At 24.8% G+C, this 27828-nt stretch overlaps 6 protein-coding genes across 6 annotated transcripts; 4 read left to right on the plus strand and 2 right to left on the minus strand.

The window, feature by feature from the left end:
- Positions 1-5213: 5213 nt before the first annotated feature.
- Positions 5214-6674, minus strand: LOC122854430 (viral IAP-associated factor homolog). Its single transcript, XM_044155061.1, has 5 exons — positions 6412-6674; positions 6170-6305; positions 5876-6104; positions 5588-5796; positions 5214-5522 (listed from the first exon to the last, which is right to left on the minus strand). Exons 1-5 carry the CDS (start codon positions 6412-6414, stop codon positions 5374-5376), a joined length of 726 nt encoding a protein of 241 aa, XP_044010996.1. The 5' UTR covers positions 6415-6674; the 3' UTR covers positions 5214-5373.
- A 616-nt stretch (positions 6675-7290) lies between these two features.
- Positions 7291-12137, plus strand: LOC122854428 (pyrroline-5-carboxylate reductase). Its single transcript, XM_044155059.1, has 8 exons — positions 7291-7634; positions 7721-7881; positions 7969-8106; positions 8199-8269; positions 8907-9077; positions 9148-9360; positions 9434-9704; positions 12038-12137. The coding sequence occupies exons 2-8, from the start codon at positions 7806-7808 to the stop codon at positions 12070-12072; spliced, it is 975 nt and encodes a 324-aa protein (XP_044010994.1). The 5' UTR covers positions 7291-7634; positions 7721-7805; the 3' UTR covers positions 12073-12137.
- On the minus strand, positions 9903-11595 carry LOC122854427. The gene is made up of 3 exons (XM_044155058.1): positions 11245-11595; positions 10886-11176; positions 9903-10770 (listed from the first exon to the last, which is right to left on the minus strand). Exons 1-3 carry the CDS (start codon positions 11309-11311, stop codon positions 10067-10069), a joined length of 1062 nt encoding a protein of 353 aa, XP_044010993.1. The 5' UTR covers positions 11312-11595; the 3' UTR covers positions 9903-10066.
- LOC122854429 (diphthine methyl ester synthase) lies at positions 11830-12843 on the plus strand. Its single transcript, XM_044155060.1, has 3 exons — positions 11830-11964; positions 12038-12536; positions 12623-12843. The coding sequence occupies exons 1-3, from the start codon at positions 11830-11832 to the stop codon at positions 12841-12843; spliced, it is 855 nt and encodes a 284-aa protein (XP_044010995.1).
- A 337-nt stretch (positions 12844-13180) lies between these two features.
- LOC122854426 lies at positions 13181-24140 on the plus strand (the record flags this gene model as incomplete). The annotated part of the gene is made up of 4 exons (XM_044155057.1): positions 13181-13344; positions 13674-17589; positions 17684-17778; positions 23028-24140. Coding segments are annotated over exons 2-4 (5100 nt in total), but the record flags the coding sequence as incomplete, so codon positions are not given.
- A 2268-nt stretch (positions 24141-26408) lies between these two features.
- On the plus strand, positions 26409-27379 carry LOC122854431 (neuromodulin). Its single transcript, XM_044155062.1, has one exon. It carries the CDS (start codon positions 26692-26694, stop codon positions 27019-27021), a length of 330 nt encoding a protein of 109 aa, XP_044010997.1. The 5' UTR covers positions 26409-26691; the 3' UTR covers positions 27022-27379.
- The last annotated feature ends 449 nt before the right edge of the window (positions 27380-27828 follow it).

Genomic DNA, 27828 nt, shown 5'->3' on the forward strand with positions numbered 1-27828 from the left:
TTATCCGGTACAATAACCACATAGAGAATAGTCATTTATCATGATTTATATACCCCGAATGCATTGTCAGTCATTATTTTTCATATGTGAATTATGAACTGAACATATTCAAACACTTCAAAAAATAATTCAATTAATAACTATTTTTCAAAAAAAATTGTGTTTATCTTTTTTTTTTTTATATGTTTTTTCTTATCATATAATTTTTCATTTTTTATTTATTTTCTCACAAGATTTTCGTGACTACTCTGTAATACAAAATAATCTTCCCCTTTTTTTTTTTTTTTTTACTAAGAATACCGATGAATTTTTAAAAATGAGCGTGAGCAAAATCCATTATTATTTTTTTTATTTTTAATAAATGATACATGGACGCTTAATTTATTGTCCTACCCACCTGTATATTTTGTTTTTTTTTATACCATAAAACCACCTGGATAATCATGTAAACTGTTTTATCATAAAATATTGAATAGTACAAATAACACGAAACAGTCAATTATAAATGTAAACACAATATGTAAACATATATTTATGAAATTTTCAAACAAACAAAAAATAAATTTCAATAGTAAAAATATATTTCAAGTATCACATACAATTATGAGCTATAATTGGGAAATATCATTTGTCAAATATCCAATGGAAATACTTGGTTTATGGCCAGATAATAAATTTTTAAATAATATAAAATTTATAATTTCATTGTTATTCACATTAACAACACTTTTACCATGTTTTTTAAGTTTATTTTTTATAAAATCAAATGATGATATAATGAATATAATAATACATTGTGGTACATTTTTCATTGGTTTTATTGAAATAATAATTTTTAAATATAAAAAATATAATATTATATATATACTTAATTTGATGATGAATAATTGGCAAGCTTCAGATGATGATTTACATTATCACAGTGTTATGATTAAATATGGACATCGTGGAAAAAAAATTATTTTAATTACATATGCAATTATGTTGGCAAGTTATATTGGTAAGTAATTATTAAAAAAATATTTCAATATATTATTAAATTAAAGTATAATTATTAATTAATTTATTTAATTTTTGAGGATATATTTTACAACCAATTGTCATTGGTATTATTGAAAAATCAACAATTAAAAAATTTGGTAATAGTGTTTGGTTTCCATTTGATGTTGAATCAACACCAAATTTTGAAATAACAATTTTTATATATTCAATTGGTATTTTTTATGATGCAATGATACTTTCTTGTGTTGATGGATTTCTTATATTAATTATATTTCATATTTGTGGTCAAATTGAGATACTTGTTGAGGCAATTAGTCAGTATGATGGCCAAGTAAGACATTCAAAAATTAATGACAGTGTTAAATCTCACTGTAATTGTCTTCATTGTATTATTAATAATCACATTTCATTAATTGAGTATGTATATTAATTTAAATTTATATTATTATAAATTATTTTTAATAAATATATTTTATTTTTTCATCAACAGACTTACCAAAGCAATTGACAATCAAATTAATTTTATTATTTTTTTGAGACTTGTACTTGGAATTTTACAAATTTCCATTGCAGGATATCTTGTTAGCCAAGTAAAAAAAAAAAAATTATATTTACTTTATAAAAATATTTTTAATATTGTTCTTTATATAATTAATTTTATTTATTTTTTTATATAGCGAGAATATTTGACTGTTGCAACTGTGTTAATTAATATATTTTATTTGAGCTCAATATTGCTGAGTTGTTTTGTCTACTGTTTGGTTGGTGAAAAATTAAATATAGCATCTGATAAAATACGAACTGCTATATATAATATTGATTGGTTTAAATATCCTTCACGAAAAATAATTCGAGAAATAATATTGATTATAATGCAGTGTTCAAATAATCCAATGACAATAACTGCTGGTAAATTTTTTACCATGTCACTTGAATTTTTTAAAGAGGTATATAAATATTTTTTTAAAGTTTTAATTGTTTTTTTTTTTTTGCATTTTTATAACATTGTTTTTAATGTTTCGTATTATTTTTACAGTATGTTACTTCAGCAGGATCATATTTATCATTTCTCATATCAATAAAATCTGGAAAATAATAATTTTTTTTTGAATTTATCAACACTAAAAAAATTGCAACTTTAATTGCATTTTAGGATAAAATTATTCCACTTAATTGTTTAATATTTAAAAATATGTATATCAAGTATTAAATACTACAAAGTTCATCAAATAAATATGAAAAAAAAAATCTCTTAGTGTATTTAAATAAAATTAAAAAAAAAAAAAAAAAAGTAATTAACTTGAAATATTAATTTATAAGTATTTTACATTTTTTCTTTTTAGTATAATCCATGAAATTAAATTTAATTATTTATTAGAATTAATTTTCAAGTACCTTCTATTACCTTTGATAGTTGATTTTCCATTTTCTGTTTCTGTATCTCGTTAATTAAATACTTGAATAAAATACAAAGGTTCTATTATAAATTAATGAAGTTAAAAAATTTACTCAATTTTTCAATCACATAATAATAAAAGATAAATTTAAAAAGCTAAATTTAATAAAATAGTAAATATTTTATGAGCATTTAAAAATAATTACATATTATTATTGTTTTTTAATTTTAAAAAATTATTGTATATACAGTATTATTATTTACTTTATAGTATAAAATTATATTTATTTTATTAATTTACAATAGATGAATATTAATAATACAAATATTTGGTTTAATTTACATCGACCCTTTTTAGTAATAGCTTATGTTATTGTGGCAATGAAAATAGTATTGATATAAATGTGATATGTACACTTGTGTGTATTTACATTTTAATCATCAAAATATTAACCAATAAACTATGATTTTATATATATACACTTGTTTCATGTGCAGAACTAATTGAACCTCAACTTGTTCAAAGATGTATAATTATTAATTTATATATATACAACAAAATAATTAGTCCTTTGACTATTTTATCTTTAATTTATTCAATTATAATATTACATATACCACAAAGACGTAATCTATTTAATTATATCAAAAAAAAAAAAACTTTATAATCAAATAAAATGATTAGTTATTCAATTTTAAAGATTTTTAATATTTTTTTTTAATTATCTAGCAAATATTTTTATGCATACATTTAATTTTATAAGTCACGTAATATTGCTTCCATCAATTTTTCTTTGATCGTAGCTTTGAAAATTCAAGTTAATATGATAATATACAATTGTACTTGTTTAAATTTTTTTTTTTTATTTGTCAGTGTATTTCTATGCTAGTGTTGATAGTTAGAAAGAAGTTATTCGTCAGAAAAGTGTGTGACAAAAATAACAACGAAAAATAAAATGCAGTTATCTACAATCGAATAAACACACATTTGTATTTCTATCACATTCTTGAGGGTTCTATAACTTTATATATATACTGTATTCATCCAAAGTCAACATGAAAAGTTCTTATAAATAATAAAAATAACAGAAAAAAAATTCAACTCATAAATTTTACCTCAAACATACTCTTCGATTATCATTGAAGCGATGAAAAAAAAATATAAATTGTATATAACAAAATTACAGTTGAATGACAAACCTATCGATTCGACGACAAAGATAATCATAAAAGTTGACAAAAGAATGAAAAAAATAAATAAAAAGTTTAGCATTTTGTTGATAACAATATATCAAACAAATCTTCAATTGGAATGAAAAAATTATTAAACACAATTTGATAAATTTCTAAGAGTTAATAAAGAATGAATTTTTAATATAACAATACTTTTTTTTTAATTGAATACTTTAAGATGTATCAATCAATTTTAACATCAACGAAAATAAACTAAAAACACTTTTTTAAATTATTTTTTAAATAAATAACATTACACCGTTAAGATGTATCAATCAATTTTAACATCAACGAAATATTAAATTTAATAAAACACTGACTAATATTTTTTTTTTTACTAACCTTATTTATTTTTTGTTGTATTAATTGTATTTTTATATTTTCTATTTTAAAATTATTAATTTGATACAACTACTAAATCAGCATCATTTTCCTCACAATCGATACACAAAATAATATTACTAAAAATTAATAAATGACTGATAGCAACAGATAATTAATTATTCATTTTAGCAAATTGCTTATAAATGATAAAATATGACTATTAAAATTTACTGTCGTCAAACAAATTAACAATAATAATAAAAATATAATTTTTTAAAAATTCAACGTCCATATATAAAATACAAAAATATTATATATTTTTAATGTCATTTTAAAAATAAAAAATTCTTGGAAATTTACCTTAAAAAAAAAAATGAAAAAAATAATATTTTTATAATAATGTTTATGTTACATAAATTTGTTAGATAATTATTTTTTATTTTAAATATATCTATATACATTATGTTGCTTTTCAACATTAAATTATGATGATAAATATATACAACAATAACTTCAACAACATATTTTGTTCATTTGTATTTTGCCTGAAGCATTTTTCTTGTCTGTATCAGGCATTGTTAGTTGAATTCAAGCAAACTGACTCGAATGCTTTTCCAGCAGCAGTAGTAACTTCGTGAACATTTGGATCAATAAATTCGAGTAGTGAGATATCTTCAATTATGCTATGAATTGGAAGAGACTGTATAACTATTTCTGTCTTTTTTATTTGACCCTTAATATCATTTATATAATCATCATCATTTGTATGAATATTTATACACCACATTGGACTTGAATCACATGTAAATAAATTATTATCAATATCATCACATGATGCTTTATCTATTTTAATATTTATTAAATTTATTTTATCATTTATATTATTATTATTAATCAATGAATTTTTTTATAATTTAATTTGATTTATCACCAGGTAAATTTTGAGGATAAATGAATTTGAATATTTTTGGTCTTGATGTTACAAAAATATGATTAATTTCTAATGGAAAATTTTTTTCTATTTAATAACATTGGTATTGCACGACTTTTTTTTTTATTTTTTATATTAATAATTATATTTTTTTTTGATAATTGCAATTCATTATTCTCATGTTTTTAACAACTGAAATGTATTGTTTTTTTTTAAGATTGATTTGTCGATTTGATTCTAAAACATAGTAATCATTTAGGGATCTACATTGTCGACGAAAAAAAAAAACATGAAGGCAATAAATAATAACAATACAGATAATAAATATACAACTGTCAAATATTGTTTATTTTTATTTACTTAATTTCGAAAAAAAAAAATTAAGATTATTGTTAATAAAAAGGCTTATTAAAAAAATGCAAGTTTCCATAATAAATTTTGGTTAGTTGAATTTTTTTTTTTATATTTTAATTAAGACTGGATAAGATCACCAGTCATCGTTGTCTGATAAATCATCATCTTTATTATTGTTGGATATTTTTAAATTTGAAAATAAAACATCTCGTACTTTTGGTTTTGGATCATCCTTGATTTTTGTTGGTATTGCTTCAGCTTGACCAAGCATCCATTCAAGTTCTATTAACAAAAAAATAATTGATAAATAATAGTTTTAAGAAATTAAATGTTAATTTTAAACATACCAGCTTCAGTTAATTTCATGCCTCGAAGTTCAATTGGTCCAATAATTTGTTTAGTCATTGTTCCATTATGATAAATAAATAATGTAGGTAAATTTTTATCTGGCCAATTTGGTATACATGTATTAGAGACACTTTTTAAAAATTTTGTTGTTGGAAATTTTTTAGCAAGTACTGCCAAATGTTGATTGATCAATGCACACAATGGTATTCTATATTCAAAGAAAAAATAATTATTAAATATTTATTTTTAATGATATTTTGTTATCCAATTTTTGATTAATAATTTACCCTTGTTTGTATAGATGAAGAATCACCCAAATATCTTCACCAGCATTATTAACTTCTTGTACATAATCTTGAGCAGATATATCTCTTACTTCACCATATTTCGATTTACAAGCAAGTGCTTGCATTTCTGCAATTCTTTTTTTACGATATTCTAAAAGTACAATTTCATCCTCATCATCTTCAAGTTCATCAAGCTCATCAAGACTTTTATCCTCCAAATTAGTTGTTTCTAAAGATCATAAAAAATATAATTAACAATTTTTAATCATTAATAATATTATTGAGCAAACTTACCACGTCCAGTTTTTTTGTCAATTGCATTTTCTAAAAGATCAACAATTTGATCTTCTGTTATTTCTTTTTCTTTTTGTGGAATAATTCCTTTTGCCCTGAGAATATCATTCCATTCAGTATCTTCATTTGGATTTTGCTAAAATAAAGAACAAAAAAAAATTTATCTATTTATTTATAATAAATAAAACAATAAAAAATCTATTTGTTTGTCAACAATCATAATAAATGCTCCAAAAACTTACCATTTTACTTGTCAATAATTTGTCTTTTTAAAAATCAAAATATTAAATATATCAAGTAATAATTTTTTTTTGTTATTTTTATAATTGCAGTATGAAGAAAAAAAAAATAAATTAGTCACTACCACATTAGGTCAATGGATCGTATTACATGGTATTACACGTAGAAATTATTTGGAGAAACTAGGTTGTATCTGCCATGCACTAATACACATACACACATGAAGATGAATCATGATAATGATGATGATAATGATGATGACAACGTCCCTGGTGAAGAAAAAAAAAATCCAGCCAGCTGATCATAGTAATAAATGTAAGTTAGTAAAATAAATAAATCCTCTAGATTAATGACGTAAAATTGGCGGTAATATTTAAATATGAAAAACACGAGTATCTTTTTTCCTTGTTTATTTAATAATTTTATTTCATCAAAATAAATAAAAACATTTGTCTGATAATAATGAACAAGTCGAGTACCTCGATGTCCCGTGACCAATATTTACACAAACATTTATCATATTATCAGTTAATAATCTTTTACCCAGTTTTTTTCCAAAACCTTAGTTTACACAGCCAATAAAAAAATTTAATAATATATATATATACACAAGTTTTATATGTCATACACATGTTTAAAATGCAGTTATATAATATTTTTTTTCATTTTAATCTGTAACACATGATTTATAGAAGTAAAAAAAATATCCATATGATTGTTTAATGATTTATCACTGGCGCCAAGAGTATTTTCATTTTTCCTTAAAGAAAAATATATATCATATTTATAGAAGTATATCTTTTAAAAATATTTTTTTTTGATAATTATAAGATGAATTTAAATTTGATGACGAATAATGATGATGATGATTAGGTACATGACCAGCCACAACAGCTAATGAAAAATAATAAAATTAATATGATTGTGTGGAAAGATTCCATATGTAATTTTATGAAGATTGATAAGAATATATATGCTATTGTCTGATATCGGTTAACATGTTGGTATATAAACACGTGAATATTATTCTCAGGTCACATCAGTTGTATCTTAGACGTCTAAGATAAAACTTACCAGGAAGGAAAATTATTACCTTCGTGGGCCTATGGGTGATGTACAACAGCTTCATGATTGTTCATATTTAAAAAAACAAACAGCTAGAGAAAATTCTGAACGTTTTAGATATAATTTATTAATTAATTATTATAATTTTTCATTTTATTCGGTGAGTAATTTATTTATTATTTTTAATTTATTATAAATTAATTTTACCTGGAATAAATAATGAATTAATAATTGTTTTTTTTAAAGATTTTACCAGTTAGGTGAAGAATTGTGGTGAAGAAGAAAAATAATAATATAAATTTGTTGTTTACTGCAATAACCAATTGGCAAGATGACTGTTGGCCTTCGTGCAATGGGGTTAATGAAGATAACCCGGAGTCTTCGAAGAAGAATAAATGAAAGAAATGGTAAGAGAACAGTGTTCAATTATATTATTAACATGTACAAATGCTTGATAGTTTAAAGAAAAAAAATATTTCAATTTGTTTTTCCAGTCAGTGATGATTTACTTGCTGATATTGAAGAAAAATCCAGAAGAATTCCATTAAATATTGACACGAATATGTTGAAAATTGGATTTGTTGGTGGTGGAAAAATGGCCCAGGCATTGGCCAAAGGCTTTATCAATGCTGGTAAGCTAAAGAGAAAAATAAATAAGAATATTATAAAAAAAACATTAAATTAACTTAGCTTTAAATTAAAATATTTATTGTTTAATTTTTAGGTCTTAGTAAAGGTGAAATGATAATGGCTAGTTGCTTACCAAGTGACAAAGGAAGCATCAATGCATTCAAGGTAAAAAAAAATAAAACAAAAACTCAATGTTACTTGTTTCACAATACTAAATCAAATAGCCTTTGTTTGAACGATTAAAATCATTGTTATTTTTGTACTTTGATCCAATGATTATTAGCTCATTTTAAAAAAACAATTATTCATACTTGACGATAATTTATATATAATCTCAGTAATTATCTGAACATTAAATATCTATTTAAATATTTAATTTTATATTTTAATTTGACAATCATTTTAGTAATTGTATCATACTGATAAATAATAATTATTTTAAAACACTTTAAATGATTTTAATCACTGGCTATTGATCTTGTTTTGACTTGCTCACTTTCCAGAACATTCTCACAAAAAAATAAATAAATGATAAGATCAACTTGTTGTATCGATAAACAATATCAATAAACAAAGATTAATTTGATAAACAACGGCATCTGATAAATTTTTTTTTTTATCAATACCGCAATTTGTCAAAACAACTAGAGTATAATATTTGTGTCATTTTATATTATTTTTTTTTCAAGTCTTATCAGTAAATAAAACAAAACAATATACTAGTGACAAATTTTAATGATTAGATATTCATCATCATCTTGATTAAAAATAATACTTAATGAAAAATAAATTATATCAATAGGAAATTGGATCAAAAACAGTTTTTACAAATAATGCAGTTGCTGAGCAAAGTGATGTATTGATATTATCAGTTAAACCACAAGTTGTGCCAAAAGTTTTGCCAGATATTCAAGATCCAAGTAAGCTTATTTTATCAATTGCCATGGGTATATCAATATCATCACTGGAACAGGTAAGAAATAGTTAATTAATAAATTATTTTAATTATAACTATTGTTTAACTAATGATTTTATGTAATCAGGGCTTACCAAATGGTACACCAGTTGTAAGAGTTATGCCAAATACACCTGCATTAGTTGGATGTGGTGCAACAGTATTTTCAAGAGGTACACATGCTGATGAAGAAGCTGCTGAAGTTACAGAAAAACTTTTTTCATCAATTGGAATATGTCAAGAAGTTGATGAAAATTTAATTGATCCAGTAACTGCATTAGCTGGTTCTGGTCCTGCTTATGTATGTATTTAATTTATCATTGACATAAATTTTAATAAATTAATTATTTATTATTGTTTTTTTTTTAATTTAGGTTTATATGATGATTGAAGCAATGGCAGATGGAGCAGTTAAAATGGGTATGCCAAGACAACTTGCTATTAAATTAGCAGCACAAACAGTTATTGGTGCTGGTATGATGGTACGTGAAACTGGTATACATCCTGGACAATTAAAAGATGATGTTGCATCACCAGCTGGTTCAACAATTGCTGCTATTCATCATCTTGAAAAAAATGGATTAAGAAATTCTCTTATTGGTGCTATTGAAGTTGCAACTCAAAGATGCAAAGAATTTAGCTCCAGTAAGTAATTTTTAATTTATTTTTTTTTTCAATTATTATAAGTCTGAAATATTACGATTGATTTAATTTTTATCAACGTGATTATTATGAGACTGTAATATGGCCTTCAACTTTAGGCCAAGTCTATTTGTTTTGTTGTGTTTTAATTTTTTTAATATAGATTTAGTTTTATTATTTTCCAAGTACCTTGATGATTCCTTTTTTTTTTTTTTTTTTACTGTTTAATTAATCTAATGATGATTCTCAAAATAAATAATTTGTTTAATTCTACAAAATTATAATGAATCGTTATAATTATCATGATAAATTGATGATTATTAATAATGTACATATTTGAAAACTAATTAATTATCCTTTTTTTTTTATGAAGCTGAAGGTTTTTTATTAAGTCTTTTTATTTTTTTTGGAGGTTTTTTATTGTTCCTAGCAACTGGTAATGGTTTAAAACCAAGATTAAATTCATTTTTAAACATTTCACGATAGTAACTTTCTTTTACAATATCACAACTTGGTACACCATCATTTATAGATTTTTGAACATAAAGTTTGTGCATTGTTGCAATATTTAATGTACTATCTAAATATTTTTTACCATTTTTATCTCGTATATTATCTGTTGGAAATGAATTAATATGTTCTCTAACAAGATTTTTAACTTTTTCACTTTTTTTTGTAATTGGTGTATGTCTACCACGTTGATCTGGACCAATAATACCACCAGGTGATGTACGTTTTTTTTCCATAGCATGTCGTACAAATTTTTCTGACAATGAAAATGTACGAAGAAACATTGTTTTACAAACAGTTATATTTTCATTATCTACAATTAATGAATATGTCAAAGTAACTTGTCTTCGTGTTTCTTCTTTTTTTTTTCCTGGTACCCGTGTACGTTTTTTTGGTGATTCTTTAACTGACATTGCAATATATTGTTTACGTTGTTCCCAATTACATGTTTTCCAAAAAACTTCATGCAATTGATTACGTATTTTTTCACTAACTTTTTCACTGCACAACATACGACAATCACAAGGTGGTCCCATTAATTTTGCAGGAACAATTTTACCTTGAAGAAAAAAACAAAATTAAAAAAACCTAACATAGATAAATCAAAGTCAAAAAGAAAAAACAGTATTCAATTAATATTGTTTAAAGATTTTTTTTTTGATTAATTTAATTACCTCCTTTGCCAATGTATTCTTCTCCTTTCAGTCTTGCAATTTTTTTAACATTAACTTTCCAATTTTCTGGCTGTTTAACACGAGGTCCACTGTCTCTTGGTCTTGATTTTTTATCACTATCAATTTCTATTGGATCAACTTGTTCTATTAAATCATCACTGTTGTCAGTAGACTCATCTAATACAACAGTCTCAATGTCGTTTGTATTATTAACATCATTTATTTCAAAATCAGTATTTTCTCTCCACCAAAGAGCACATATTGGCATATCAACACATTCAAGTTCTGAATCTGTAAAAAATTGACAATTAGTATATGATGTACTTGATTAAAATTTTATTATGTATTTGTTTACTTACCTGGACTTTCACTGTTCGATTGTTCACCAGAACTCTGATTATTTCTACAATCAACAGTAGTCTCCATGATTTTTTTAAATATTTATATTTTATTCTCAACTAATTAAACTCAATCTTCATAATTAGATTTGTAAAATACTATTGTTAATTAATGTTTACGTTAAGTACACTGTCAATGTCAATTAGAACTGGTTTTTTTAATATTAACAAACATTTTTTAAACATAAAATAGCTATTAAGATAATAAAGATTAGCACTAATTGTTTTTTCACAAAATAATCGAAAAATGTCAATTGTCAATGGGTGTAAACAATTGTCAAAAGCTTTATCAATATGTCAACAATTGCTTGTGTTTTTTTTTTTATTTTTTATTTACTGTTAATAATGGTAAATAAAAAGAAGCTAAAGAAGGTGTTCACTATACCAGTCAATACAAAATCTTGCATCGAAAATTGGCACAGTGAACACTCATCTTAAAAAATATACTTAATTTACACCGTGGAATTTTCACGTTTTACATGCCGGTTTATTTACAAAAAAATAAACAAAAATTTTATTAATTAATATACTTAAAAATATATAATAATGTTTTATGTAATTGGTCTGGGACTTGGTGATGCCAAGGATGTCACAGTTAAAGGTTTAGAAATTATTAAAAAATGTGACAGAGTTTATTTAGAATCATACACGTCAATGTTGACTGTTGGACCAGAAGTTTTAGTATGTCATTATTGTTATGATATACAATGAAATTAATAATATTAATTAATTAATTAATTTATTTATGTTTCAGGAAAAATTTTATGGTCGTCCAGTAATTGTTGCTGATCGAGAATTAGTAGAAAGTGGTGCTGATGAAATTTTATGTAAAAGTGATACTGAAGATGTTGCTTTTTTGGTTATTGGTGATCCATTTGGTGCAACAACTCATACTGATTTAATAATACGTGCTGAAGAACAAGGAATAAAAGTACAAGTTATTCATAATGCTTCAATAATGAATGCAATTGGTTGTTGTGGTCTTCAATTGTATTCTTATGGTGAAACAGTTTCAATTCCTTACTGGACAGATACATGGAAACCTGATAGTTTTTATGAAAAAATTGCTGGAAATATTAAACGAGGTTTACATACACTTTGTTTGTTGGATATTAAAGTTAAAGAGCCAACTTTTGAAAGTATTATGAAAAAAAAAAAAGAATATATGCCACCTAGATTTATGAGTGTTGCTGAAGCATCTCAACAATTAATTGAAACATTAAAAAATAGAAAATTAGCTGAACAAGATCTTGGTAAGTAAACAAATATCAAAAATTTTTTTTTTCTTTTAATTTTTCTGAAAATTATAGCTTGTTTTATTTATTTTTGTTTTCTATAGATTTTACTGAAAATGATCTTGCAGTTGGTCTTGCAAGAATAGGATCAGACAGTCAAAAAATACTTGCTTGCAGTCTCAATGAAATGAGTACAACAGATCTTGGACCACCACTTCATTGTTTGATAATTCCTGCTAAAAAATTACATCCTCTTGAAGTTGAATATCTTATTAAATTTTCAATAAACAAAGAAGAATTTTCGAAAATTATTGAAACATATTAAATAAATTAAATCAACAAGAATACAAAATTAATTGTTAGCGTTAAGTATTATTGTTTTTAAAAACTATTTCGATTTCACCCTTGTCCCTCAATTGACCGATGTCTGACATTGTAAAATTTTATATAAAATTCAACATGTCACAGTATGTAAATAGAGTTAATGGAATATGTATGTGTTGAAGGTTTTTTTTTTTTAATATATATCAAGTTGGATGGACGCGTGTTGTATTTGTTGTACAACGAGGTGGCCATGGAGAGTTCGTGAAATCGATTCTCAACATAATCGATCGTTCTCCCCAACAACGACGAAGGTGAACTCAGGCTGTTGGCAAAGACTTAAGGCACGAGTCAGTTGAGCTCGAAAAACCATCATCAACGTACCTGTCACCGTTGTCACTGTCTCACTACTCTGTAAACCTTTTTGTTTTTTTTTTTTTTTTTGTTATTTAATTTTTTTTCTAGACCTGCTATCGAGTTTTATTTTCTTCCAACAATCATTCAGGTACTTATGGTTTTAATCACTTTTTTATAAATTTTTATCTTAGAATATTTAACATTTATCAAAAAAATTCTCATAAAGATTGAACGATAAACAGTAACAATGTATTTTTTTTTATTTTTGTAATTACAATTATTCGTCCTGGGGGATCGATCGGCCTCTAGTTTATTGCATGGTCACGCCAATTCTTTTTAACAATTCATATATCGTGACAGAATATATTTACAATTTTCGAAACTTTTTTTTACCTATAAATATCATCATCAAACAATGTTTTTGAATTATTTAAATATTTTTCATTTTGATAAATAAATAAATTCATAATGTTTCAGCTTCCAAAGCACAAAAAAAAAAACATGGCAACAGAGAGTTCAAAGCATCCAAGTGGTTACCTGGTGGCTCCAAGAGTTCCACAGGGTCTTGCAGCAGCTGTAGAAGGTTTAACACGAGAAGTAATACGTCAACGTCCTGAAGATATTTATGTATTTGCTGCTCATCATTTTGAAAAATTATTAAAATTACGTCAAGAGTATGGAACAAGTGGTATTCCATTGGAAAAAGATTCAAGAACATTAAGAGATATGGGATTGAGTCATTTAATGATTCCAAAAAATGAAAAAGATTTAACAAGAGCTAGAGATACAGCTGAACAAAGTGGATGGTCTGTTAATCAAACAGCAAAAGTATTAAAACGACATAGAAGTATTGTTGGTGATATTGGAGATTCTGGTGATGCATTTACAATAATACGTAGTAGAGTTAATAATAATGATCGAATATCTCCAATTAATAAATATAATTATACAAATGATAATACATCAGATGAAAATTATCAAAAATATTCAAAAAGATTTAATCAACGTTCTTGGTCAATTGAAGATCGTTTATTTTGTAGTACTGAAACAAAAAATAATCCAAAAATAATAACAAGAATACCAAGTACTGGAATGCTAGCTAAAGATATTAAAACTGAACTCAGAAAAAATAGAATAAGCAGTCGTGAAAGAAGAAGTTCAAGGTGTAAACCTGATGAAAGACAAAGATCTGATACAAATGAAATTAATAATTATGATATAAGATCATCATCGAGAAAATCATCTGGTCAACGTGGGCAAGATGACAGTCAATTACGTCGAAGAAGTAGTGAAAATTTAATTGAGTCTTCCGGTAATCGAATGATAAAAACTCCGAGTATGGATAAAGTTAAAGATTATGTTGTTCATAAATTTTCAACAACAAAAAGTATTGAAGAACTTCAATCAGTCAAGTATGTTGAAAAAGTACAAGAAATTATTGATGAAACTGGACAAATTATTAAGGAAAAAGTTGAACAATTAAAAAATGGAATTTATATTGATAAAAAATTACGTTCAAGATCAAATAGTAAAAATAATATTGATGCTGAAAATAAATCTAGAGAGTCTAGTGGTATTGAAGGAAAATTAACTGAGACAAATAATGTTTTAGATAATTTATCAGCAAATTTAGGTAAATCAAATCGTCGTTCAAAATCAGCAAGAGGTCTTCGTCGAATGAAAAGTGTATCAACAATGTCTAGTGAAGATTCAAATGCTGATAATACAGATAAAAATGAAGAACTTATGATATCTGCATTATTAATTGAAAATAGAAAAAAAGATGGATTAGATACAAGATTAAATGAGACAAAAAATATACTTGAAAATATTTATTCTGGTTTTCCAAAACCAGTACGTTGTTCAAGATCAGAAAAAGGATCTCGTTCAAATTTAACATCAGATTTAAGTAGTCAAAAAAGTGAAGAATTAGAAACAATGTTAAATGAAACGAAAAATATTTCTTCAAATTTTACAGAACAAAATGGACTTAGAAAATCACGTGGTAGTGGTAATGCATCATCATTATCATCAAAATCTGATGAATCTGATCATGCAGAGTCGCAAAAAAATATTGAAGTTTCTCTTCCAGTTGTTAGACCACCATCTGCTAAAAATAACAGTAAAAATCATGTTAAAAATGATTCACAAGCTATTATTTTACCTGCAATTTCACCAGAAGTTTCAAAATCAGCTTCAAAAAAAGATGAATTTTCTCTTCCAATTTTATCATCTCCAGGAACTTCACCACCTCTTTCATCTACCCTTGAAGACTCCAAATTGCCAGGTTCAGCTGATAGTATTTCAAGAGAAAATTATATAAATAAAGTACAGGTAGATGAAGTTTTTAAAGATAGTCTTGATGTGACTCCAGAGCCTTTGGATCTTCCACTGAGACCTGATTCTCTTGAACCAGAAGAACAAGATTTAACAAGTGATTTAAAAGACAAACTCTTGGAAATTCAAGAGGCTGAAAAAAATATTGAAAAAATATTTACAACAGATGAAAATAAAGAAACAAATTCCAAAGATCCATTCAAAGAAAAATTAATAGAGTTAATGGAAGTTGAAAAAGGAATTGAAAAAATTTTAGTTGATAATCAACTTGTAGAAAATACAGAAGAAAATTTATTAGACAAGGAAAATGAAGCAGAAAAAATAGAAATTTTGGAAAGCAAAGAAAACGTAAAAAAGCTTGAAATTGAAGAAAATAAAAATTTGGGAGAATCATCAGATACATATATTTTATCAGAAAAATCCCCCACTGATATTCCAGAAACAGTTACAACAGTTATAATTCCAGATTTTCCACAAACACCTGACTCAGACAGTCTTCCAATTGACTTTGAAATTGGAGACAGTGAAGCTGCTGAATTAATTCCAGGTTTAAGTATGACAATAGAAGAGCTTGATGAATCAGTTGATGCAACATCAATTCCAGTTAATCTTGAGTCACTCGGTGAAGTAATTTTACCAGAAGACAATCCAGAGTCTTCAGTTGATTTTGTTTCTCCAATGGACGAGCTGATAATAATTCCTAAAAAAGATTTGCAATCAATCAATGAAGACGTGCTACATGAAGAAGAATTAATTGAAAATAATAATCAATTAAATTCACCAAAAGATATTCAAAATATTGAAGAAGATTCTGGTAATTTAATATCAACAAGTAGAATTGATACTTCAGATATATCTGGTGATTTGACAGGTATTGATAATACATCAACACTCTCAACATCAGCCAAAGAAACAACAGTAACTGATGGACAAATTGAACTGTCAAAAAGACAAGAAAATTCAGCTGAAAATGAAGAATTAAGCAGTGATACTGTATCAGCTGAAACGACAAATGAAGCAAAAGAAACAACAGTAACTGATGGTACTAGTTTTTCTTTGGATCCAATGCGTCCATTTATTCCTGAATTAAATCTTGATTCACTTCAGGATATTACTGTATCATCATTTAAAATGACTGAAGATGATAATGAAGATCCAGGTGAAATTGATCAAGAAAATACAATTACTTCAATTACTGAAACATTAACTCCTGATGAACATAAAAAAATTACAACAACAACAACAACAACAGCAAGAGAAGAAGATGAAGAGTTAAATATATTTGAATTTTCTGATGCTGATTTAGTGGTAGATGTTGAATCTGAAACAACTGGAAGTGAAAAAATAGTATTAAATGAGTCAAATGAATTTCAAGATGAAAATTTAATTACTCCAGAAATTATTGAAGAGCCTTGTATAAAAAAATATGTAGAAATTGTAGAGCCTCCATTTGAAAAAGAAATTGTCAAACTCATAGAGCCAGATGTTGTTAATAATGAAAGCTCAGTTCCTGATAATTTACCTGATCAAACAATTGATTTAAAATCTGATGAAAATGAAAAAAAAATAATAGAAAATAATTTAGAAAAAGCATCAGAAAGTGATCAAGGAACAGAAGAAATTGAGGACAATTTTGTTGATGAAGATACACCATTGGCAGTTTCAAGATCAGCAAGTCAATGTACAACTCGTCGAGTGAGTTCTGGTAATTTAGCTAGATTAAAAGAAGAACAACGTTTTGATGAAGGAGAAGAAATAGAAATGACAAATGAATCAATAAAAGACAAGCCAACAACTCCAAAGCTTGATAATACATTATTAAAAGAAGAAATAAAATTAAATGAATCTCTTGATATAACAATTGTCGATGAATCAAGTGAGTTTAATGACCTCGTGTCTGCTGGAAATTCCAATGATGATATAAGCAATGAAAATGCTCTTGAAGAATCACGAAAATATCATATATATGTACCAGAATTAGATCAAACTGAAGAAACCACAACAATAACAACAACGGAATCTAGTTTTAATTCAGCTGCAACAAAAATACAAGCAGGTATATTTAAATATAATTTTACTTATTAAATATAATTAAATATAATATTAAATAAATTTTAATGATTATTAAATTGTTTTTTTTTTTATAAAAGGTGTTAGAGGTTTCCTGACACGTAGACGTTTTCAACGAATGCACCACCTTAACTCAACTTTAAATAGCGTGCCATCGATTCAAGACAGTATTGTGGTACGTATTACATATACATATGCATAAATTAATATACCATAGCATTGTCGTGTCTTATCAGTAGAGCCACAAATTATTATACGTAAATTATCCTACGGCAAGTTGCACCTACAATTTACTAAATCCACAAAACAATCTCTAATGCAAATTACTTGAAATGCATTGTTCAATATATCATAATAAAAACAATGGAATAAATTTACTATTCAATTTATAAAAGAAAAAAAAAAAAAAATTATTATCATTTGAAAATCATTTAGTATGTTTCGTAATAATTATTATTCAAATCAATTTTGTAATGTTATTCGAGGAAGTCGTAAAGCCATTTAATTGTCTTGGTTCATTGAACTATTTATCATTATTTAAAAGGGTGAAATAATTAATTTAAAATGTCAATGAAAATATATTCATAATATTAACATAAAAAATTATATATTATAATTTATTTTTTAATTTATCTTTATATATTTTATATATTAATTTTTTATTTTATCTTATTTTTATGTTTTTTTTATTTTCTTTGTTTTTTAGTTTTCTTGGGAACATGAATAAATTGGCTACGTCAATATTTAAGCCAGTTGATGTGAGAATTAAAATTATTTTATTATGGACAAAGTGCAAATAACTTCAAGTTTAATATATAGCTCATCAAACAAAATATTTTTTTATAGAAAAAAAAAACAAAATCCAAGTGTTTGTCTGTTAGTATATTACTCTCTTTTTATTATTTTTTAATTTCTTTCTCTCTCTTATGTGTGTTTTTATTTAAAATTAAAACTAGACTATGATGGAAGAGATACTCATGTCTTGACTATTCATTTTATCATGAATGTGTTGACGTCATTCAGTAAAATACATCACAGTTTATTTTGTTCAGTGCCAACTTGATAATACACTACCTTATTTTTTTATTTATTTATTTATCTTTTTAATATTCATCACAAATTTGTATTTTTATATTTTACTTTTTTTATTTGAGTAGTCTAATATGCCCTGATTTTAAATGATCACACACATACCGGGTGTCTTTTCTCAGGTGAAGATTCACCACACAAAATTTTATCTCATTTTTTTAACTCACTGCCAAAAATGCTTTTTGCACACGCGATTTATATATCTCAAAATAGACTCATCGAATGTACCGGATGTGACTAAATTTTACAAATTATAATGATAGCTTACATCCGGAATTTTTTAAAACTCTCTTTTTATTTATTTTTATTTTTTTTTGATAAGTAGGTAAACATTGATGATTGAAATTTCATTTTAAATAAAAATAAAATAGTAGAAGTACTTGATTCTTTTGGCTTCATTCAAGTTTTATATTTATTTAATTTTTTTTTTTTACTTTTGAAATAATAAACTGACGCAATTTTAGCTAATCGTTGTAAAGTATATTGCGTGTTGTATAGACCGTCGAGAGGTACCTGTCATATGAAAAAGACGAATTGATGCTCAAACCTTGGCAAAGAGACAAGTAAAATGTGCATTTTTAAATAATTACCACTCAAACTTGACTTGGTTTTTATACTTATAAATCTATTTGACTATTTATTCTATATATATGATTTTTTTTTATTTTATTTTCTTAGATATTCTTGTTTTATAAATGAACATTATAAAATTGCATTAATCAAATTTGTATTTCGTCATTGATGTCAACAACGTTTGAAAAATTTTTTTCTTTTACTGAATATTATGAAAACAAACATGTTTACATGTCATTTTAAGTAATATATGTTTTTTAAATAATTGTGTAATTTATTTGTTAATATTAATTTGTAAATTAATTGTAAATTTAACAAGAAGATTATTTTTATAGTTATTAATATAAATTGTAGGACATACGTCTCGGTATAATTTGTAACGGCTTAACGAAGCTGAATAATTTTTAGCTGCACTGTTAATGTAATAATAAAAAAAAAAAAAAGGCATTTTAAAATCATGCAGTTTGTTGTCGTAGTCAATGCTATACCATCTGTAATAACATCTCATATTTTGATGCATTAAATAAGCTCATGTCATTTGTAGTATATTTCCGTAACAAAAAAAAAGATATCACATTTAAAAAACATATGGTTTTTCTATAGTGTAATGTGATACACATTATTATGTTTACGATCACAATAAAATTTACTTTCACAAGTTTTTTAAAAGCCAGACATCGTGTTCTATAATCACCGAGTAATTGTGTTAATGCTACACGTTCACTTCTAGCAAGTCCAACGCACGAGCTTTTTCTACAACCATTGCAGGTGATGCTGATGATAAAAAAATTAACAATTCTATGTCTCCAATCGTTTGTATTACTGAATTAAAAAAAAAATAAAAGTTTTGCATTAATAGAAAAAATTCAATAATAAAAATAAAATTATAGAGGTATTTTGTTTTTTTAAGTGTACCCCTTATAATTTATAATTCCTTAATAAAATTGGAAATTCGTCCGGCGAATTTTGAAAAAAAAATAAGTTTTTGTATTAGGCAAGCATAATGAGCAAAGAGGTATTTTGTTTTTTAAAGTTTACCTCTTCTAATTTATTATTTCCTAATAAAATTCAAAATCGGTCCGGCGAAATTTGAAAAAAAATTAAATTCTTGTATTAGGCAAGCATAATGAGCAAGGAGGTATTTTGTTTTTTAAATTTCACCTCTTCTAATTTATTATTTCCTAATAAAATTCAAAATCGGTCCGGCGAATTTCGAAAAAAATTAAATTCTTGTATTAGGCAAGCATAATGAGCAAAGAGGTATTTTGTTTTTCAAAGTTCACCTCTTTTAATTTATTATTTCCTAATAAAATTCAAAATCGGTCCGGCGAAATTTGAAAAAAAAAATAAATTCTTGTATTAGGCAAGCATAATGAGCAAGGAGGTATTTTGTTTTTTAAAGTTTACCTCTTCTAATTTATTATCTCCTAATAAAATTCAAAATCGGTCCGGCGAATTTCGAAAAAAATTAAATTCTTGTATTAGGCAAGCATAATGAGCAAGGAGGTATTTTGTATTTTAAAGTTTACCTCTTCTAATTTATTATTTCCTAATAAAATTCAAAATCGGTCCGGCGAAATTTGAAAAAAAAATAAATTCTTGTATTAGGCAAGCATAATGAGCAAGGAGGTATTTTGTTTTTTAAAGTTTACCTCTTCTAATTTATTATCTCCTAATAAAATTCAAAATCGGTCCGGCGAATTTCGAAAAAAATTAAATTCTTGTATTAGGCAAGCATAATGAGCAAAGAGGTATTTAGTTTTTCAAAATTCACCTCTTTTAATTTATTATTTCCTAATAAAATTCAAAATCGGTCCGGCGAAATTTAAAAAAAAAATAAGTTTTTGTATTAGGAAAGCATAATGAGCAAGGAGGTATTTTGTTTTTTAAAGTTTACCTCTTCTAATTTATTATTTCCTAATAAAATTCAAAATCGGTCCGGCGAAATTTGAAAAAAAATAAATTCTTGTATTAGGCAAGCATAATGAGCAAGGAGGTATTTTGTATTTTAAAGTTCACCTCTTCTAATTTATTATTTCCTAATAAAATTCAAAATTGGTCCGGCGAAATTTGAAAAAAAAATAAATTCTTGTATTAGGCAAGCATAATGAGCAAGGAGGTATTTTGTTTTTTAAAGTTTACCTCTTCTAATTTATTATTTCCTAATAAAATTCAAAATCGGTCCGGCGAAATTTGAAAAAAAAATAAATTCTTGTATTAGGCAAGCATAATGAGAGAAGAGGTATTTTGTTTTTTAAAGTTCACCTCTTCTAATTTATTATTTCCTAATAAAATTCAAAATCGGTCCGGCGAAATTTGAAAAAAAAATAAATTCTTGTATTAGGCAAGCATAATGAGCAAGGAGGTATTTTGTTTTTTAAAGTTCACCTCTTCTAATTTATTATTTCCTAATAAAATTCAAAATCGGTCCGGCGAAATTTGAAAAAAAATTAAATTCTTGTATTAGGCAAGCATAATGAGCAAGGAGGTATTTTGTTTTTTAAAGTTCACCTCTTCTAATTTATTATTCCCTAATAAAATTCAAAATCGGTCCGGCGAAATTTGAAAAAAAAATAAATTCTTGTATTAGGCAAGCATAATGAGCAAGGAGGTATTTTGTTTTTTAAAGTTCACCTCTTCTAATTTATTATTCCCTAATAAAATTCAAAATCGGTCCGGCGAATTTCGAAAAAAATTAAATTCTTGTATTAGGCAAGCATAATGAGCAAGGAGGTATTTTGTTTTTCAAAGTTCACCTCTTCTAATTTATTATTTCCTAATAAAATTCAAAATCGGTCCGGCGAAATTTGAAAAAAAAATAAATTCTTGTATTAGGCAAGCATAATGAGCAAGGAGGTATTTTGTTTTTTAAAGTTCACCTCTTCTAATTTATTATTCCCTAATAAAATTCTAAATCGGTCCGGCGAATTTCGAAAAAAATTAAATTCTTGTATTAGGCAAGCATAATGAACAAGAAGGTATTTTGATTTTCAAAGTTCACCTCTTCTAATTTATTATTTCCTAATACAATTCAAAATCGGTCCGGCGAAATTTGAAAAAAAAATAAATTCTTGTATTAGGCAAGCATAATAAGAGAAGAGGTATTTTGTTTTATAAAGTGTACCTCTTCTAATTTATTACTCCCTAATAAAATTCAAAATCGGTCCGGCGAAATTTGCAAATAAATTAAATTCTTGTATTAGGCAAGCATAATGAGCAAGGAGGTATTTTGTTTTTTAAAGTTCATCTCTTCTAATTTATTATTTCCTAATAAAATTCAAAATTGGTCCGGCGAAATTTGAAAAAAAAAATAAATTCTTGTATTAGGCAAGCATAATGAGCAAGGAGGTATTTTGTTTTTTAAAGTGTACCTCTTTTAATTTATTATTTCCTAATAAAATTCAAAATTGGTCCGGCGAAATTTGAAAAAAAAATAAATTCTTGTATTAGGCAATCATAATGAGAGAAGAGGTATTTTGTTTTTTAAAGTTCACCTCTTCTAATTTATTATTTTCTAATAAAATTCAAAATTGGTCCGGCGAAATTTGAAAAAAACAAATAAATTCTTGTATTAGGCAAGCATAATGAGCAATGAGGTATTTTGTTTTTTAAAGTTCACTTCTTCTAATTTATTATTTCCTAATAAAATTCAAAATCGGTCCGGCGAATTTCGAAAAAAAATTAAATTCATAAGAATAAATGTCGTCATTAATTTACATAATGATCATATATTTACAGAGTTAAAATTAATCCATTTTACAGATTGATGGAAATTCATTGGATAATCTGGAGCCAACAGTTGAGCTTGAGGATGCAGCTAAAAAAATTCAAAGTAATTTTCGCAGTTACAAAGCAAGACAACGTCTACGACGTGAAGATGCAATGCAAAAAACAACACTATCAATGGAACGAGCATTTGGTGATAATGGAATTTGTCATACTGGTGAATTCCATGATTGTATTCCACTTCCCATCTTCGACTTTATGAAAAATGATGATAATAATACACAAACTGAAAGTTTAATGACAAACAAATTCGATGAAATATCAATGGACACCTTAGATAAAAAAAATAAACAAAAAGAACTTGGAATGATGTTTGAAATTTCACCAAATACACCAGTTGTACAATTTGGTATAGTTCCAAAAATAAATAAACTTGTTGATGTAGTTGTAATTACTAAAGACGAATCAACTGTTCAAAATAGTTATTTAAATTTTATAACAAGTGTTGAAGACACTGATATTAATCCTCATTTAATAAAAAATTCGACAGATCAATTAAAACAAGCTGATCAATTAAATGATTCATTAGTTGAAGATAATACTCAGGAATCAATGGATTTTAGTCCAAGAAAAGGAGTTATTATTGAGGAAATAACGAGCCTCGAAGAAGCAAAAATATTACAAGAAATAAAAGAATCATCAAAAGCACAATCTGACATAGAAGAAAATGTATCCAATGAAAAAATAGATACACAAGTAGTTCAGGTAAATGATAAACAAATTATTGAAAAAAAAAATGATGATAAAGTAAATGAATCGACAGATAATTTAAACATTGAAAAAGAAAAAAAAATAATAAATTTAAAATGTCCAACACAAGAAAATAAATTATCACAGTATGGATCTGAGGATTATTCAGTTTCTCATGATACAACCTTGACCCCAAGTAATCCAACAAAATCATTAAGCTTGTCACAAGAGAGTCAACTTGCTGGTGATCGTATCGAATCACCAATTACCATGATGCAAATTGTACCACCTACAAGATCTGAATCACTTGTACGAGATGATTCATCTGATATACCATCAAGTAATGATGAAAAACAATATGAAAGTATCAAAGATCAAAGTAAAATATTAAAATTACAAACAGATGAAAATTCAAAAAAAAATATAACAATAATATCAAATAATATTTCTTAAATATAAATTAATAATTATTTTAAAAATAAAATATGTAAACTCATACAAAATAATTAAAAATATAATAATTAAAATATTCAAAGTAATTGAGTTATTATTATACCAATCAGTCTTTTAGAAAAAAAAAAAAATCACAACGTCATTTATTTAAAATTTTTAATACAAGTTAATGATTTTTCCTTGCCAAATATTTTTCGCTAAACTAGGTAAATTAGGCGAAGCAGTGTATTTTAAAACTTAAATAATTAAATCACGAAATACCAATAATATATTATTTTTTCTTTTTTAAATTATATAAAGCTTTAAATGAAAAAAAAAATTAAATGAATTGCTAACGAACAAACATTAAACAAGGGTGAAGAAACTTGTTATTAAATTTAATCAATAAATTGAGCTTTAATTAGTAATTTCATATCGAAAAAATAAATAGAAAAAAAAAATAAAAAAAATGAACTTAGTACTTACTAAAGGGTAGTTGATCAATTGACCTTGAGTAATTAATAAAATAAATATATCAAAGTCCAACAGTGTTTTTTTTTTTTTTCAATCGAAAAAGGTATGTCAAAAATTTTTTATATTATTAATTATTATCAATAAACTCGTACGCATTTTTACATAAAATTAAATCAGTAAAATAAATAGATGACGTTCGTAATTTACATGTACATTCCCCTCTTTTACAAGTTGACTTGAATATAAACACATTTGATTATCACGTTATTATATTGTCCATAAACTCGTGATACAATTTTAAACAAGTACAGACAATATCATAATTATTTAAACAATCAATTTACTTGACGTCATTGAAAATGACGTGATAATTTTACTACTAGTACGTCATTCTATAGTTAAAGTGTGCGCATTGTGTGTCTGTGTCTCATTGAAGGTACAAAAATAACATTTTCAAAGTCGATGATTAATTAAAAAAATATATTATATCACCACAAAGAATAATTAAAAACAAAATATATATACAAAAATTACGACAAAAGATATTAATCTTAAGATGAAGAAATTTTAATAATTATTTACGTCAGTAATAATTAAAAATAAATAAAAAATAATGATAATATTTAAAATTTATTAATAGAAAAAAAATAAAAATATTTTATATAAGGTTTTATATTTTGTTTTTATATATTTTTGTTTATTTGATTTAAAAATTGCTCCATTAAGATCAGATGATGATTGAAATGATTTTATCGGTTAAAGTACCTTCAGCTATTTGCATAAACATATTAAAAGTAATAAAATACAAAATATTTGCGTAGGATGAGAGAGTAGTATCCCAAGGGTGATGACAAATTCGAGGTTGTACAATGATTATCAACTGATGATGATTTTATATATTTTTTTTTTTTTCATTTTTCAAAATTTATTACGATAAAATTTAAAAGTTCCAGATGTTTGTATTTTAAAATATTTTTTGCACTTAATATATGATTTTTATTTTAACTTTCAAATAAAATTATTTAAGTAAACATCGAGATTGAAAAAAAAAAAAAATATGAAACTAATATATAACTGTAAATTAATTATGATTTTTATATGTAAAAAAAATATTTTAATATTGAGGGTGATGTGGAGTTATGTAATATGACAAAATAATAATTTATTTGTTGTATGTAATCAAAGCTTGTTGAGCCCAAATGAATTTATTTATCAAAAGGGATACTGCCACGAGTCAATTAAAAAAAATAAATTGAAATTAAACTGCGTCTAGTTTTATTAATCATTTACGAGTTTTAATATTATTTAATTTTTTAAATATAAACAACTCACAAATAAATTAATATTATTAAATATTATTATGCTTAAAATTTCAACGTTTTTATTCACATAAAAAATTTTATTGTTGATATATATTTTACCATAGTAATATTCAAGTCAATGAGTGTCATGGTCGATATTATATTCTGCTTATAATGATGGAAAAATAACAAAATAATCCATTGCTCTAGAAAATTAAAATAAAAAATTTAAAATAAACATTGTATAATAAAGTGATAAAAAATAATGTTATTTTAATTTGCAAATAAAAAAATTAAAGGTAAATTAATTGATTAATTTATTTGCATGGAATTTTTTAATTTTCCTGTAATTTTTTCCTGGAGATTTAAATGATTTATTTACATCAATAAATTAATACTATAATAGTTGTATGTTAAGATTAAAAAGAATAAAGAAATAAATAATTAAAATTTAAAAAAAATTGCGCACGCGCAAGATAACAATATACAGAGACATTTAGTTGATAGAGATGCTGAGACCATGCGTCTGATCCATCAGTTTCGTTGTTGAACTCCAAGGTGCAAGTTGGCTTAGACCCAATTAAACTACTTGTGATCAAGTGTCACTCAGTGATTCATAAAAACTTGGAAAAAATTTAAACAATAAAAATATATCATAGACAAACAAAATACTTAATTATTATTTATATAAATTTCTTTAATTATTGAAAATATTAAAAAATAATTATCTGATTAAATTGTCCATGTCGATTATAAATTCAGTTGAAGAAGAAACAATGAAAGCAAATTCAGCAGCAACAAAAATACAAGCTGGTTTTCGTGGCTATCGTGTACGAAAACAATTAAAATTACCAAAATTATTTGATAATAATAAAGCTATGGATAATAAATCATTAAAATATCAAGATACAAGAAAAAAACTTGAAGAAAAATCAGCAACAAAAATACAAGCTGGTATTAGAGGTTTTTTAGTGAGAAAAAGAAATCAAATTGCACAAGAAGCAGCTATAACAATACAAGCTGGTTTTCGTGGTTTTAAAACAAGAAAACAATTAAAACAAATAAATCATTGACATAAGGAATATAATTATAATTTTAATTATAATAATACTGTTATACATTCTATTAATAATAATGTTAATGATAATAATTTATCATTACATAGACGTACTGGAGGTTGTCATGTACGTGTACTTGGAATAAGTGTTATCCTTAAAAAAAGTGCATTACCAATTATTGTTGGTACATCACCAAGAACAAGAAGAAGGAGACAATTATCATCACGTTCACCGGCTCGACCTTGGCCCGGCGAAGGCGTTGTTGCACTTGCCTTGAAATATACATAAAAATGACACATTTCTTCTTCTTCTTCTTCTTCTTCTTCTTTATCGTAATCATCATAATTTATTTTTAATTTTATTCTTCTATTCATATTTTATATAAATATATTTTTATTTTTAAAAAAATAATATAAATACTGTTGACTGAGGAATGTCTTTTCAAGAAAAAATATATCTATTATTATAAATTTAAAATTTCAATGAACAAAAAAACAAATAAATAAATTATTTTTTATTATTTATCTTGATTTTTTAGCTGTTTTTCTTATTGTGTTTTTTTCTAGAAAAAAAAATTATTATCTTTTAAAACAATGAAATAAATGTTTGTATATATATATTTTTTTTAAAAATCATTATTATCACAATTTTTTTTGTTTATTTTTAATTAATAAATAGATATATATTTAAAATATCAGTGTTTTTAATTATGTATTATTTGCAATAATTAAAAAGCATATATATCGAAAATAATTAATTGCAAAGTATTTATAAATTTATTTTCAGCTGATAAAAAAAAAATGAGAAAAAGTACATTGACTT

The sequence above is a fragment of the Aphidius gifuensis genome, linkage group LG4 (genome assembly GCF_014905175.1).
Source record: "Aphidius gifuensis isolate YNYX2018 linkage group LG4, ASM1490517v1, whole genome shotgun sequence".
NCBI lineage: Eukaryota > Metazoa > Arthropoda > Insecta > Hymenoptera > Braconidae > Aphidius > Aphidius gifuensis.